This window comes from Antedon mediterranea, chromosome 9 (genome assembly GCF_964355755.1).
Source record: "Antedon mediterranea chromosome 9, ecAntMedi1.1, whole genome shotgun sequence".
In the NCBI taxonomy this organism is placed as follows: Eukaryota; Metazoa; Echinodermata; class Crinoidea; order Comatulida; family Antedonidae; genus Antedon; species Antedon mediterranea.
Window position 1 is genome coordinate 23,449,601 of NC_092678.1, and position 17,217 is coordinate 23,466,817.

General features: G+C 35.1%; 2 protein-coding genes across 2 annotated transcripts; both read right to left on the reverse strand.

The window, feature by feature from the left end:
* Positions 1-78: 78 nt before the first annotated feature.
* Positions 79-4,301, reverse strand: LOC140059628 (succinate--CoA ligase [GDP-forming] subunit beta, mitochondrial-like). The gene is made up of 11 exons (XM_072105622.1): positions 4,202-4,301; positions 3,698-3,848; positions 3,271-3,373; positions 3,078-3,168; positions 2,552-2,704; positions 2,100-2,189; positions 1,833-1,929; positions 1,368-1,529; positions 1,134-1,276; positions 822-942; positions 79-656 (listed from the first exon to the last, which is right to left on the reverse strand). Exons 1-11 carry the CDS (start codon positions 4,274-4,276, stop codon positions 547-549), a joined length of 1,296 nt encoding a protein of 431 aa, XP_071961723.1. The 5' UTR covers positions 4,277-4,301; the 3' UTR covers positions 79-546.
* An 87-nt stretch (positions 4,302-4,388) lies between these two features.
* LOC140059627 (transketolase-like) lies at positions 4,389-13,569 on the reverse strand. Its single transcript, XM_072105621.1, has 11 exons — positions 13,367-13,569; positions 9,689-9,806; positions 9,176-9,289; positions 8,721-8,818; positions 8,338-8,529; positions 7,682-7,809; positions 7,369-7,562; positions 6,703-7,024; positions 6,189-6,403; positions 5,552-5,768; positions 4,389-5,303 (listed from the first exon to the last, which is right to left on the reverse strand). The coding sequence occupies exons 1-11, from the start codon at positions 13,471-13,473 to the stop codon at positions 5,143-5,145; spliced, it is 1,866 nt and encodes a 621-aa protein (XP_071961722.1). The 5' UTR covers positions 13,474-13,569; the 3' UTR covers positions 4,389-5,142.
* Between the last annotated feature and the right edge of the window lie 3,648 nt (positions 13,570-17,217).

Sequence of the window (17,217 nt, forward strand, 5' to 3'; positions counted from 1 at the left end):
GTTATGCGTCGGTTTCTATATCAGAAACATTTCTCTCATTAAATAATAAATCATAAATGCAATATCTTTCAAGTTGTTTTTATTTTTTACAAGTCTTTCTACCATTGTCTTTATAATATATTTAAATGAATTTAAAACTAGAAAATAAATTGATATCAATAACTAAGCATATTATTTCAGTATATTATAGTCCTCATGATTTGTTACTTCTTGGCAATTTCTCATTTCAAGTGTTCTTATCAAATATGTTGTTCCATTTGTGTCCATTCTATGTTTTGCCAATTTCATAATGTTTGTTTCTTATAAAACATATCTATTAGGTTACATTTGTTTAAAGTCAAAATAAACTACAAATTAATTTAAAACAAATTTGATATTTTCAAGATTTTCTACAAATTTTCTTTAGAGTTTAATTTGATTTTGTAGTGCAGTATATTGAACAATTGGAAAAAAACCCATGCTTTATCTAATTTAATTCAATACTGGTTGTAATCATAATAAACATTATTAATCATATTTTTATTTGGATTTAAATAATAAGAGTCTTTATTGAAGACAAGACACAGCCTTCTTTGCAGCATCATCCAAATTGTCGGACGTCTGGATTGGGAGACCACTTTCCGCTAGAATTCTGCTCGCTTCGTCGACATTCATACCTAAAATTGATAAAAAAAAACGTTAAAAATTAAAAACATTATAAAAATATTGATAAAAAAAATCATAATTTGACATTACTATAAATTTGTACTACAAAGTTTATCCACAACAGTGGGCTTATACAGAACGAGGCGAGCTAAGGTGGGCTTATAGGTGAATATTACCTGCTAATCGTACTACAACTGGTATCTTCAGGTCCATCCCTCTACAGGCTGCTGTAATACCATTAGCAACTGTTGCGCAGTTTACAATCCCGCCAAAAATGTTGACAAAGATGGCTTTTACCTGAAAAAAAAGTTAAGTGAGTGAAAAACTAACAAAAATATTACATTACAGTAAAACCCAGGGACATCTTTAGGACCAACAAAATGCCCCTTAAGTTGAACGAATTCCTCTATGCTGTAAAACTCTGTGGATATTGTCAGCCTATAGAGGGCGACATAGGAATATTATTACATATCAATATGTTAACTTACACTTTTATCTGCATTCAGTAGTTTAAATGCTTCGTACACTTGGTTTTCTTGAACACCGCCCCCTAGATCAAGGAAATTAGCAGGTTCTCCGCCATGTAGTTTAATAATGTCCATTGTAGCCATAGCTAAGCCAGCACCATTTACTAAAGAAAAAATAAATTGAATTAGAACTAATAAAACTATTAGTTCTGAATAATAATAGTTTTTAATAATTTTTTTCCATTTTATACATACCTAAGCATCCTATATTACCATCCATTGCAATAAAGTTGAGGTTGTGACTGGCTGCCTGTACCTCTCTTGGGTCACTTTCTGACGTATCTTCCAACTTAAACAATTCCTTCTGTCTGTACTCAGCATTATCATCAAAGTTAATCTTAGCATCAAAGCAAACAACTTAAAAAGAAATGAAATAGCATTGTAAAAACCTTTGTAAAAGATGTAGTAAGATGCTAACATGCAACAAAAAGATTATTTGTGAGGTCACGCATATTATGCTGTAAAGCTCTGTCTACACTATCAAACTAATTCAACAACAAAAAAGTGTGCCCAAATATAGTAGAGATATACCCAAATATGGTAGTGAAATGACATCATCATGTCCATATATGGGCACATCACATTTTGATAGTGCAGACACAGCTTTATTTATAATTATTACATTATAATTTTGTTTAAATTCTTAATCTAGTAATTTACCTTTGCCATCTGGCGTCTCACCAAATGGATTAATTTCAACTTGTGTGGCATCTACGCCTAAAAATAACTCGTACATTCGTTTGATTTCCTCGGCAGCCTAAAAACAAAGGTTGGATCAACTGTTATTAATATCATCATACTGAAACACTACCAGACTTTATGCTACAACAAAATGCGATGTGCCCATATATGGACATGACGACCTGTCAAACTAGTTTGATAGTGTAGACAGAGCTTTATAAAGGCAGTGGTTCAAATCTTACTCGCCTCTCTTTGTAGTGATCCTTCAAACTTTAGATTAGATGCCATTTCCATAGCTTGTTCATCGGTTATTCCAATCTGGATATCAATTGGTATCTTGGGTAAAATAACAATATTGTAAAAATAATATTAAATAAAAATAATAATAAAATCATTTAAAACCCAATAAAAGCAGAAAAGGAAGAACACAAAATCTGTAAATCTGATCTGTAGCAACCTTTTGTAAGATTTCTCGACAATCGGCTTGATTTGAACCCATCATTCTAAGATTGTTAAGCAAGAATAAAAACCACCTGCCATGATAACCAGATTCATTTATACACATTTACATGGTTATAACAATAATAACTGGGGCATACGCTAGAAGCAAAGGGCCGCAACAATACGTAAATGTATAATACATGAAAAGAAATAAAAAAAACAATAAACATTTGCTTCATTCAATTCAAGTTACTTACTTTAAAAATAAGTTCTGGTGTTTTTTCTGCAACTTCTTCAATATCCATACCGCCCTCTGGACTGCCTACCATTACAGGTCCATTGTGAGCTCTATCCATCAAAATGGCAAAGTATGTTTCCCTCGATATATCAAATGCCTCCGCTACCATTACCTGTAAGTAATTTTTTAATTAATAATTTAATATTACAAATGGTGATACTTAAGTTTCATTACTAGTTGAGTGCTCTAAGAATGTAGGGATGTCATGTAAAAACAACTGTCATTGCCTAATTCTTCGAATGGGAGCTTAAGCAGTTGGTTAAGGGTACAAGTAAAGTGTAGGGATTGTCTTCTAGTGTGCTGCTGTTATACATATATATTGTGTTTCCCAAAAGCTCTGCTAATTTTAGTTTTATTGTTCTGATTTAGCTTTTTTCATTATTTTATTTTGTATCTCCATTGAGATCATGACACTGATACCCTCAGCATTGTCAATTTTTTCATAATTTTCCTGTGTATTTATATATATTTGAATTTAGTCTTACCTTACTGACTAAAACGCCTTTTTCAGGTGTTTGTTTTGTTATCAACCTATTACCAATCATCTGTTCAACCCACGGACTTAATTCTTCTGGGCTATAAAATATAATTAAGTTTAGAATAAATAAATAAATAACAAAAGCATTACAATATTTAGTTTAATTACTACTGTGCATCTCTATGAAATGATTGACTTACTTCTTGGTTAACTTTACTCCTCCTTTGAATCCACTGGGTTCAAAATGTCCCTTTCCTCGTCCTCCAGCAAGGATCTGAGCTTTTAATACATACTCATCAGCACCTGAAATTAAATAAAGACAATTTTATTTTTCTTGGTGGTCACATTAGTGCATTAAGGTTGATACAGATACATAATTTAATTGTTGTGAGACGAGAGGCGAGTCATTTGTCTACCTTTAGTTAGGCCACGCACCTATTTTTACGTATTATGACCATGTTGTTCATGATATAGTGGGTGGTAAAGTGACAAACATTGTACTCGCACACATTTTTGATGCACCCCTGCGTCAATAATTATTTTTAAATGACGCACTTCTCCCAGGGGTCTTATACTTATTATAGTGGGTCATACTTTTGACAACTGTATAATATCTTTATTTCTCACCTAATTCTTTGGCTAGTTTTACAATAGTCTTATGACTGTCGGCTACTCTGAATCGCTGTACTGTACATCCATATTTGGACATTAATTCTTTACTCTGATATTCTTGCAGATTAAGGTTCCGGGATTGTGTGACCGATGGAAGTGCTACACTCTTTTTAAAATAAAATGGAAAAAAAAAATTGTTTACGCAAACAATCAACAGCAATCAAATCTGGTCTAGTCTAGCCAATACATGTATGAATCAATATACATATAGGACAGAATGTGGGCCTAGAATTGTCAAGGCCTAGGCTAGTTGGGTATATGTCCATCTCCACTGCAGTGAGTAGGGAGGAAGAGCATTCTCAACCGCGATGAGTAGTGCCCGGATGACTGACTGATTGTATGACTAGGCCTAGCCTTCAGTGGGCTCCATTTGCCTAAATTTATAACATTTATTCAATAATTAAACGAATCTTATACGAGACACTTTACTTATTAACATTTAAAAATAAAAATTAGAACCTGTCTCTGGAATAAGCAGGAACATCTCGAAAGTGTTCGTCCATATCTCGCAACGCCACTGCTGAAGTTCGCCATGTTTTATTTTAGTACGCCACCAACGACAAACCAAGACAGGTATGGAACGCCATACATGCCACAAACATTTATTTTGATGTGAACAAAAAAACAAAGGCAACGAAAAAATATATATAATGCGCTATTAATGTTTATTACATCTTCTGGGCTAATGTGTTCGACACACCAGGTTCTACAGATTTCAAAAATATAATATAATTTTATATAATCCCAAAAAAACTAGTTATTTAACAGACCATAACCCACATCCAGAAAAAAACAATATAAAATGCAATAATATAACCTATAAAAAATTAGTTTGTCCAGAATGTTCTAAATGACATTTTACAATGGATATTTCATATTGGAATGGTTACTTTTTTTATTTTTACAATTCTATACCATAATAAAAATATCAGTTGTTGAGCAACTTAGTTTTTGAAATTATTTAATGCACTGCCAAGATTAGATATACATCTTTATGCTTAAACTTGCTAAAAAATTGCTACCATAATTCGAAAAACCGGTTATCATACTTTAAAATTATTAATTACACCTAAGGATAGTTCATGGGTTGACTTGCAATTTTTAATAACATTTTCATCAAAGGAGCATTATGTGAGAAAGAAAGGTTTTGGTAGCAACATTCTGGGGTAACAGCAAGTCTTCAGAATTCAAATTGCGAACAAGAATACGGTGGATAATTGTGGGTAATTCTTAGAGAAACTGCTTTCCATTCGAAAAATATTAAACTTTACTTATGGAATTGTTATTGCATGTGTCCATGGTTTCAATGACATTTAATATTTATCCAAAGAATTTCTAAGCTACCAAGAAAACATTGGTGGTATATTTTTACCCTTAAGATAAATTACAAAAAAATGTGTTTAAAAGCCTTTAACAGCTTTAACAATACAGGATGCACTGATCCCGAAGCGCTCAAGCAGAACCGTTGGTGGACCACTGTAGGGAATGTTCTGAACAGCCAATCGTCGTACTTTTACTCCTTCCTCAGACAGCGCAGCAGACACAGCCTCACCAAGTCCACCTATAAAACAAAAATCAGTTTAATACCATATTTTACATAATTATTGAATCACTGTTATGTTATATTTTTTTTAATTATTTCATAAGCATCCAACAGCGAGCACAAAATCGTCAATTATTTAACATTTAATAATGTATCATGAGTGGAGTTACAAGTCACTAGTTACAACCCTGGCACAAGGTCAGAATTGAACCCTGGACCTTGGGATTGGAAGGCAATCATGTTAACCCTCATGTTCATGTTCTCACCTTCAGGGTAATGGTCTTCAACAGTGAGCACTTTGTTTCCACTGGCTTTGGCACAAGTGAGAAGTGTAGCCTTATCAATTGGTTTCACAGTGAAAGGATCAACCACACACACGTTGATACCCTCTGCAGCTAGAGTTACCGCAGCCTTCTCGGCTTCTGGAAGTGTTACTCCTGCAGCTACGATGGTCACCTGATCTTTATCACTTTGACGACGAACCTACAGAAAAAAACAGATTATTACAAGAATTACTTGTTGACTTCATAAATAACAAAGCTCCCTTTTAACTAGTGAGTAGACCACATAGACATCTTGAATACTAGTGGGAACCAAGCTTTAACTACCAAATTTCAAATGTAGGATAGTAACTGGTACCAAGTATCAGTGAGTTGTATGAAACTTGATAAGAAGTTCTATACAGTTGCTATGGCAACACAAGGGAAGTCTTTGATCTCGATAGTAACGCAAGTCAAAGAGGCAAAGTGTTGCGGAGTAAAAACAAACAAAATCTAACAAAAATGTTTAACAATTGGCATATTTAACTGGGCTGTTTTGAGCAGATAACCAGCTGATGTAGCATCTCAATTTTGCATGTATTGCAAAATATAAAGAGAGCATTGAAAGCCAGGAATATTATACCTTAGCCTTTCCAATCTTGAACTCCTCAGTGTTTCCATAAACCACTGGAGTGGTCGGCCTAGACGCACGAATAAAGCACATCCCTGGAGTGTTAGCTGCAAGTTCTACTGCTCTCTCCATGGCAACCGCATCACTTGGGTAGAATACTGTGCAGCCTGGAATTGCTCTGAACATGGATAGATCTTCCAGTGCCATTTGAGATGGACCATCTTCACCTGATAAATAAAATACAGATGAATATCATTAAAGAACAAATAAAATTGTAGGCCTCAATTTTGTTATATCTGTAGAATTGGCTATCCACATGTGCAGATCACAGCATGTGACAATGTGCAGATCACAGCATGGGACAATGTGCTGTTAGCATACCCCGTAACAGTCCTAGATTTTTTTTCATTATTCTGGAGAAACATTTATAGTATAACAAATCTAATTCACTCTTTTCAAAGCAATAATATTTATTTTATCTATTCCTCGCCAAATAAGGGCGTGTCTCTCCAATAAAATGTCTTACCAATGGAAATGCCGACATGGGATCCCATGAAGTTGACGTTGGACTGCGAGACAGCACCCATTCTAATCTGATCGTAAGCACGCGACAAGAAACATGCAAAAGTACTAGCAAATGCGACTGTTCGGTTGCGACATGCAGCTCCCATTGCAACTCCAACAAGATTTTGTTCGGCGATGAAACACTCGATGAATCGGTCGGGGAATGCATCCCTGAATTTTATCGAGTAGGTGGAATTTTTCATGTCTCCATCAATGGCAACAACATGTTTGTTATCCTTGCCGATCTTTACAAGAGCTGTTCCGTAGGCAACACGAGTTGCAACCTATAAAACAATTGAGTAAATTACAAATCTGAACAGTCGTACATGTTAACTTAAAATTAACAATCAAATCTCAAATGTAGGATAGCAATTGATACCAAATTTCGGCGAGTTGTGCGAAAATTGACTAGAAGTTGCATCCAGTTGCTATGGCAACACAAGGGAAGTCTTTGATCTTGATTGACAGGACAAGTCAAAGAGGCAAAGTGTTGCGGGAAAAAAAATAAATCAAACACAAAAATGTTTTTTTCTTTCAAAACCGGACACCTTGTGTCAAATGTATTTTAAAAAGAAGGTGCCTTGTAGTAGTTAGAAATAATATAAATAATAAATGGAGAAATTTTTACCATATCTCCCAATGAATAGCTTGGAGCCTCAAACAACTTGACTTCAGAGATATTAACTGCTGGAGCATCATCAACAGGTACTGGAGGAGTCAAGCTGTGTTTGTTGTTTTTGATCAATTTTGAGATGGCATCAATAGCACCCTCAGCTTTAGCACCAAGAGCTTTACCGTGCCAATTTTCAAGGTTTTCTACATCTGTGAAACGTAAAAGAAATGCTCATTTACTTTCTTGAAAAATCCAAATCATTGTAAAAAATTATTCAAATCATTTTAAAAAAAATGATTTACATCGAAAAAGAAAATTGTTTCTATACCTGGACAACCTTTTCCTTTGAAGGTCTTTGCCAGAATAGCTGTTGGTTTACCAGTAGTGACCGAAGCCTCATGGAATACCTTACAAAGATCTTCAACATTGTGTCCATCAACCACAATGGCATTCCAACTATAAATAAAAATAACAATTTTAACCACTATAATGTCATTGATTATGACAACTATGATGTCATCATTATTGATGATAAAAACTATGTTGTCATTATTGATGACAACAACTATTATGTCATCATCATTGATGACAACTATTATGTCATATCTTTGATGACAACTATGATGTCATCAACTATGATGATTTTACTTATATGTTTATGATTACAATGTAGGATAGCAATTGATATCAAATTTCGGTGAGTTGTGCGAAAATTGACTAGAAGTTGCATCCAGTTGCTATGGCAACACAAGGGAAGTCTTTGATCTTGATTGGTGGACAAGGCAAAGAGGCAAAGTGTTGCGGATAAACAAAAAAAAACAACAAGAATTTATAATTATAATATAAAATACTATAACCTCAAAAAACCATATTTTTAACTAAAACTTGGCATCAGACCAAGATTAGGAATATTCGCATAATGTAGCAGGTGCGAAATTTAAATAAATTTAATAAAATAGTTAATAAAATATACTCGGTACTTACCCAAAAGCATCAAATCGTTTCTGGTAAGTGTCCATCTGATGTCCGAGGGCTGTGGGTTGACTTTGTCCGAGTCTGTTTGCATCCAAGATGAGCACCAGATTGTCCAGTTTGTATTCACTGGCAAATGCGCATGCTTCCCAAATGGATCCTTCGGCACTTTCACCATCACCGATGAGGCAGAAGACACGGTAGCTATCAAAGATGAAAATAATGAGGTGAACAAAGAGTTGTAGCGACTACTTCTGCTTTACCACCAGAAATAAGGATCGTTAAAATGTTGTGTGTGTGTAGTGTAAAACTAGTTTGATAGTGTAGATAGAGCTTTAGATAAAATATATTCTCTCTCCCTTCAGACTGAACATTAAGAGGTGTGATCTCCTCACCTTGCTTTGTCAAAGTATTTGCCAGTGTATGCCATACCACATGCATTGCTAAGACCCTGGCCGAGTGAACCAGTGGCAACATCTACGAAATCCAGTCTCTAAAATAAACCAATAATTATATAATGTATTAAAAACCTATGTTGAAAGAGATGTCACTTCACACTTTATATTCTTCAGATAGCTGTGATGTATAGTAGTTAGAGAAAACCAATATTGAGGATAGGTGGTACATTTAGCAATGCATTGCTAGGCCTAGTAAAGTTAGTATGGAGATTTCCTAGATTCTAGGTATTAGTAAGGGGCCTGATAGCCTAGTCTAACTGTAAACCCCTGCTAGGCCTAGTAAAGTTAGTAGTTTAAACAGAGGTTGAATAAAGGTTTCTTAGGTAGATTTCTAAGTATCACAAAGGGCCTCGTCATTGTCCACCATTGCACCAACGATATATCTTGCTTACCGGTGTTGGATGTCCTTCAAATGTATTGTCAATCTTGCGAAGTTCCATCAACTTCTGCTCTGGGTATCCGCCATTTTCTACCCAACAGGCGTACAGGATAGGAGCAGCGTGGCCCTAAAATTAAACAACAAAAGCTTAATTAATGTTAATTTATAACATGGATTAGATGACATGAATATTTAGTAACTTTTGTAGGATAGTAACTTTTGTAGGATAGTAACTGGTACCAAGTATCAGTGAGTTGTGTGAAACTTGATAAGAAGTTGTATCCAGTTGCTATGGCAACACAAGGGAAGTCTTTGATATCGATAGTAACGCAAGTCAAAGAGGCAAAGTGTTGCGGAGTACAAACAAATGTTTAAAAAATGTTTAGTATAAATTGATTAGACATGTTAATGTTTAGTATAAATTGATTAGACATATTAATGTTTAGTATAAATTGATTAGACATATTAATCTTTGCATTGTCACACCTATATAGTTTGACAGATCTTTAGGAAGGATGATGCTCACCTTTGAGAGGACAAACCTATCGCTGTTGCAGTCTCTCTGGTCATTGACCTTGTACTTCATGACGTGGAAGAACAAGACTGACATGATGTCGGCCATACTGCAACATGATGTTGGATGTCTAACAAAACGAAAGAAACATTGTCACCACTCACTGGTTAGGATACACATTGCAATAGTATTACATTTGTTTTATTCAAATATGTTGGATTTTTCAATTGAAGGAAGATCAGTGAATTGAACATTTAATGAGTGAGTGGGAGTGTGGGGGAGGGGATGGGTGCTACAGTATAATATCAGTCAGGGAGAAATGGAATAAGGCTTCCTACTTTCTAGGAGTTTTATCAGATAATCCATATTGTTTTGACAACTCTTGTAACATGACCAAAGTGCTGATTTTGCCATTTTCCATTAACTCCGATATGAAAATATTTTTTGGGACAGTGTAATAAATAACTTTTTTATTCAATACAACTTTGATTTAAATCTACAACAGTATTCTAAAAATAAAATTGCTCTTTTGTAAGTTATTCACTGAAAATTTAACAAGCCAGATTTTACAATTAAATAAATAACGCCGGCATTAGGCAACAGCACAGTAGGTTGGATTAGCAAACAATACCGTCAACTAAATTCCTCGATTCAGGATATCTAGTGTACTTTATTTCCATTTTAGTTCCTGGTTCGTAAACAATACAACATGCAAGTCATCCGAGGTGTGAAAGAAAGGGAAGTAATTTTGTTATTCCCCTAAAAATGTAAAACTATTTAATTTATACATGTTTGTAAAGTTGACAAAAAACACCACCATGTAATATTATTAAAGTCTGGACTACTGAACATTTTTTAACAATTAAACAAGCCCTAATTGTGTAGACTTTGAGAAGTAGTTAATTAAATCATTAGTTAAGCTCTATCTCCACTATCGAACTTTATGTGACAACAAAATTGATGTGCCCATATATGGACATCATATAACTACCATGGGCACATCACACTTTTTTTGTCAAACTAGTTTGATAGTGTAGACAGAGCTTTAAAATGGTTATTGGAAAAAAACATTGCAAGATTAAACAGCGAATGAATGGAGGCCTAAGCGGAAGTGATACGGAAACAGAACCAGATTCATGTTGGTTTGGGTTTATAGTGAATATCATTGGTCCAAATTAAGCTACCCAGCTCACCTCATCCATGTACCTTTATTTATCAATTCAGATTTAACAAAAGAACATTGTAAGAAATTAATAGTAAAAAGAACAGAGTAGATAATATCTGATGTTTAAACCAAATTTCCTTCTTATTCATTCTTGTACAATGGGGTTGGTGTAACCTCTATTCACAGGGACCTGGCCTTCATAAATAAAGCTGAAATCAACTCAGTTTGTGATACACATGATTGGTTTTCAAGATAATTCGTAAGCAGTATCAATAAAGTGTATTGTTCAAGTTTGAAACTTATTATTCAGCATGTTTGTGCATTCAATGACCTGTATGTGAGGAAGAGGTATGATAATAATGCAGTGTAGTTAGATAGGCTAGGCTATAGATTTTTAGCAGCAAAAAGCAGAAACCCAAGTGTTTTAAATTTCAGTAACAAATTGAACATTTAATGTAGTCAATGACACGACCATACATAGGCCTATATCATAATTAATAATATCACAATCTGTGGAAATAGGAAGTAACTGATGTAGAACAAACCAAGCATTAGTTTAAAAAAAAAATTATTTTTAATCTATCTAATTAATCTTATGTACTACACAGCATTATTAACCAAATATGATGCGAATATATATAATATTATTATTAATAATTAATATCCTTTTGTTGCAACGCAACATATAGGCCTAGCTCAGACCTGGCTGGTCACAAATACTAAGTTAGGCTCAGGGGTGGCGCCAGGATCTTCCCGACGCGGGGGCTACATTCCCCGACGAGGGGAATATGCGAGCGAAGCGAGCATCACTAGGCTGGGGGCCCGGGGGCCGCCAAGGGCCCCTGTGGGGGTCCAGGGGCGATGCCCCCGGAAGCAACGCGTTCTAGCGTCATTTGAGGTCATTTTAATCAGATTTAGGGTAGCCATTTTTTCCATTTTTTATAATGCATAAATAAACTACTGCGTGCAAAAAAACGATGCGCGATGACTGTTTCATTCAATCCATATTTTTCAATTTAAAAAATAAAAGTTCAAAAAAAATTTAGAAAAATAGAGTTGGAGGTCCCGGAAATTGGACTTATTTATACTTCAAAACATGAAACAAAATATATAAGTCCCTATCATGGTTGTGACTGAGCTAAGAAATGTTTGAAAAATAGAGATGTTAGGTCCCGGAAAATGCACTTCTTGTACTTCGAAATATGACCAGCTTTATTGTTGGGGCTGAGCTAAGAAAATTTTTAAAACTAGAGCTGCAGGTCTTCAAAAAATTGCATTTTATACTTTGGAAACATCAGGCCTAGAGGCTTAAAAAAACGCAAGCGTAGACCTTTTTCAGTCGGGGAAATAAGTTTATTCCTCCCAAGTGTATGCGTGCGTACCATCTGGACTTCCGAGTGGTGAGAAATTCATGACATACACAGGACATTGAAAATGTAATAACTTAGCTATAATAAGATGTTGGCTAAGCGAAAATTAAGTTGCATGTTTTTTTGTTTAGTAATGGATGAAAAATTTATTTCAGGTGCCCCACGGTACAGAAGGTTACTTGTAAATAAAAAAAATTGGTGAACATACGAACAATTAACATAATTCGTTTTTGCTGTAGTGTAGCGTACGTCGACGCAGTACACGACGTAACCGTCAGTAAACTTCGCCTGGAAAATAACTACAGTACACATTTTGGTCGCTGGATGGAACATGATATCACGCGTCTCGACAACGTTGAACGATTGGTACAAATGGATACCGCCAGACAAGTGCGAACCTAGCTATTGTTTTCTATAGTAAGTTAGATCGCTGGCAATAATGAATGCATATAAAGTGCATAATATCACTCTGACGTACTCTCACGGTCAATGAAACGTCGCGGTTTTCTAGGCGCTGAAGCTAGCTACGAAGTGAACGCGAACCCTTTTTACTGTATATTATATTCCCCGACAAAAAGTACCCGTGTTCCCTTCGGTAACCGTCGGTAAACTTCGCCTGGAAAATAACTACATTACACATTTTGGTACCTGGATGGAACTTGATATCACGCGTCTCACCCAACGTTGAACGATTCGTACAAAGGGATACCGCCAGACAAGTGCGTACCTAGCTAATGTTTAGTAGTAAGTTAGATCGCTGGCCATAAATGAATGCATAAAAGTGCATATTAGCCCTCTGACGTACTCTCACGGTCAATGGAACGTCGTGGTTTTCTAGGCGCTGAAGCTATGAAGTGAACGCGAACGTTTTTTACTGTATATTATATTCCTCGACAAAAAGTACCCGTGTTCCCCGACGAGGGGGCTAGAGCCCCAGTAGCCCCCCCGCTGGCGCCACCACTGGTTAGGCTACCAATATATAAAGCATAATCTGGCCCTCCCTCACGATCACTACTACTAGTCTACTAGCAGCTTAGACTAGGGGCCTATGTTTGAAAAACCACGTGTATGCATACCCTAACATTCAAATAAATCCATGCACCCACCCAGAGTACCCGGCGTACAAAAAAGACAAAACCGGCCCGAGAAACTTACCCAGAACCTGCCGCACTGGTTGCTTTTATACTCAAAATTCGGAGTTTATTACCAATATCTTTTAGTGCTTGAATCTTCTCATTGTCTGGTTTATGATATTTCGACATATTTGGTTATGTTTTTAGAACTTTTTCAGACAAATCACAGTTCCTGAGAAAATTACTCACTGATGCTCTCTTCTCCTCGGTCGCGTTCAGACTGCCGAGTCATCAACCACACGCGTTCGGGGTTTTAATTCGGAACAGATTCAGCAAAAAAAACAAGGGGCGTTTTATTCAATATCTACAAACAGAGGGCGACAGATTAGTTTTTCACGCTGTCGAAAACTGTTGTCCAATCATTTTTACAGAGAAAGTTCAGATTATGCGGAACGACGAAACTCACTCACTTCATACAGATTACGAATAATGCAAACTAATAATATCAACAAATAAAATTGCTGTTTCTACATTTTATTCAATAACAACAAATAATGTGATCACATAAGAATTACAGAGAGAGCATAGGCCTATCTAATAATGTTGATTGATGTTCACACGAAACATGAAAAGATAAGCTTTAAAGGTGTCGCGAGTTAAGATAAACCAGCGTCCGTTTGTCCATTCGGTGTTCTAGTTGGCATTTTGGATTGCCTTCTTCAACGATGCTTCTGTTAAGAAATACAAAATAATTTTAGAAAATTTCTACTCGATTGTATTTTTGACGGAAATTAAAACTCATCAACAACAAGTTAATATCACGGTCGTCGCAAATTATAACGAAAACTTACCTCGTTTAATTCTCAAGTTGTCAAGGGCAACGACGTCATTGTCAAGCTCAGCAACGTTGTCAACATCTGTAATAAGAGGATTCAATTTACAAATGTAACAACATTTAATTTAAGCACATTTCAATTAAATTCATTTTTTTTTAAAGCTACTGATGCCATCAATGGCAAATATCCAAGGAAAAAAAACAGACAATAAATATAGGTATCAGATAGGAGATGGGAGGAATGTCGGTATTTTCGGGGAAAAGATAACAGTAAAGTCTGGCAGCAGACCACGCATATACGGTATTGCTCAATAGACGCCAGAACTCAATTTACTGTACACTCAGCTCATCTCTATCCCTAAAAAAATACACGTAAAAATCAAATAAAACCACTACAAACCTCTTTTGCGTCTGGAGCTGTCGGCGCTGCTGTCGGGTGCAGATGTGGCCCCAGGATCAGATGTAGCCCCAGAAACCGATTCGGCACTACTACTTTGAGCTTCGCACATACTGACAATAACGGCTAAAAAGCAAACACACAGTAGTTTAAATAAAATTGAGAGTTAAGCGATCGGGAACAAAATGTAGCAAACTGTCACAAAAGGAAATGCAGCGTGTCTAAAGCTTGGTTCCCAGTAGAACGTAACGCAAGCACGTAACGAAACGCAAAATGATTTGACGAATCTCAAGAGATGGATCATCATTCGAACAGTCGCGTGTGATTGGTCAACTCGCTTGCGTTGCGTCTACGTCCTTGCGTTGCGTTCTAGTGGGAACCAAGCTTAAGTACGCGACGCCCAGCGTGAATTCACTTGTTAGATGGTGGTGTTTTACCAATATTTAGGTCTTGGCTACATCAAACTTACCTCCAATAATGAGCAAAACGAGACAAGTTGTAGTCTTCATGTTGATACGGTAGGTTGCTAAGATTCGACGATTGGTACGATGATGTTATCTTGACGAAGTCAGGAACTGTGTGATGAATGTTGCATTTTACTGTCCATTTTATAGAAAATTTTCGAAGGGCAAATATTATTTGTTGTCTACAAACACACAAACATAATAAACAAACGTATTTGAAACTATTGTTATTAATTAATATAGTTAATATTCGTGTTTCAAACATCACAAAGCATGGATTGTACGACCGTGGACATATAAATGATTATATTGTATCGTTCTTACCTGACGTAATCTTGTTTTAGAATTGTTTGTATTTAATAAATAATCGCACATAAAACGCGCCAACTGGAACATAGAAACTCAGGGTCAATGGGATTAATGTATTTTATCCCCGTGACAACCGCGTTTTTTTCCATCTGTTGTTTTGGTCCAATGATTAATTTTAGTGACTACTGTATATAGAGTTTAAATGCTCGACTTATTTTTTTTATTGTATTATCATCGGAAACAAATTTGGGTGTTTTGGGTACATTCATCTCGGAATTATATCGGGATTAGGCCTACGTTTATTCGGATTAATGTGAATTGTTATTCCACCCACAACGGGGTTACAACAACACAAAAAACGGAAGAATTTACAAAATAATGAAAACCTATCATTGCACACCGGCTATTTTCAAAATAGAGGACCTATTCTAAGGCTCTCGATTTACAGATTTCTTGCCAGAATAATGAAAAGAAAACATAAATTGTTTAATTGTATATAGTATGAATATGTTGGATTCCAGAATTTGTTTTAAATGGAGAGAGGCGATTTTGTTGATGGTTTTTACATATCATGCTTTGTATTTCTTTTCTTTTTCTTTTGTATTGTATTTATATATCATATGGACAGTTGTCTGAAATAAAAGTTGAATTGAATTAAATTAAATGAATTCGTATGCTTAATGAAATTATTATAACGATAGTGCTATCTCTAGTGAATGATTAGTAAACTGTCAGTACAGAAATAGAAACGCACAATTAATAAAAAAGTGGCACTTTTTCAAATTTAGAACGGAGCTTTCATTTACACCAATAGTTAATTGATCGTAAGGTAATTAATATAGGCCTACTAAAGGCGTTGTACATTGTAATTTCATGTAGGATAATTCATTTATAATATTTTGTATTCGATATTTTAAACAACCTATAGATACGTCCATCAATTGATAATATAGTATTAAGTAACCGATTAATATTGATACAAACCAGTTACAGTTGTTAGTATGTTGTGTATCAATCTTAGAATAGTAGATACGTTCTCACGTAACAATTCAAAAGTGTTGAAACACAGTTCTTCATAAATGTTGTTCTTCTAACATCCATTTATAGAAAATTTGCGAAGGGAAAATATAAAAAACATTAAGATTCGTGTGGTGTATTTTAAGCATGGGAGTGTACGGCCATGTACAAATCCTTATACAAACTCACTTGATATAATCTATTATTGTTTTTTCCCATAAAATAACTACATACACAAGACAAAGACTATAACATTAATGTACAGTAATGTGTTGATGTCGACTAAATTCGGTCAACGATGCGATTAATGTATTTCCTAGTCTGATATCCATCTGTTGTTTTTGATCCAATTAATATGAACTTTGTAATTATCTTTGATTTAATTATTTTAATATGATATATGACGTAGAAAATATTGGGGTAGACAAAAAGAGAGCGACATACTAATAAACATTTTAGGTTGAAAAGCAACAGGGGACTAGCATACACAACGTGCGATTAGAAAGGCGCATAATTATATTGCAAAACAATTCTGCCTGACAGAAAATTATGTCATTTACGATACAGTTGTTATTAATATTATAGAAGTAAATGTTGGGGTGTTTAAATTGGTGTACTGCACATATGAGGGGAGTTCTAGAGATGATGTTATATTCAACGAGCTGTCTAATCTGTAAAGGTCTGTCTACACTATCAAAATATTTTGACAAAATAGTGTGATGTGCCTAAATATGATGTCATATTTTTGTCACATAAAGTTTGATAGTTTAGACAAAGCTTTAGTGTGAGCTATCAAAAAAGAGATGTCACATTTTTCGCATTAAACAGAATGCAACAATTCAAAATCATGAAAAATTCAAATCAAATTTACTATATACTTGCATTTATTATATTAATAATCTCATCCTAGA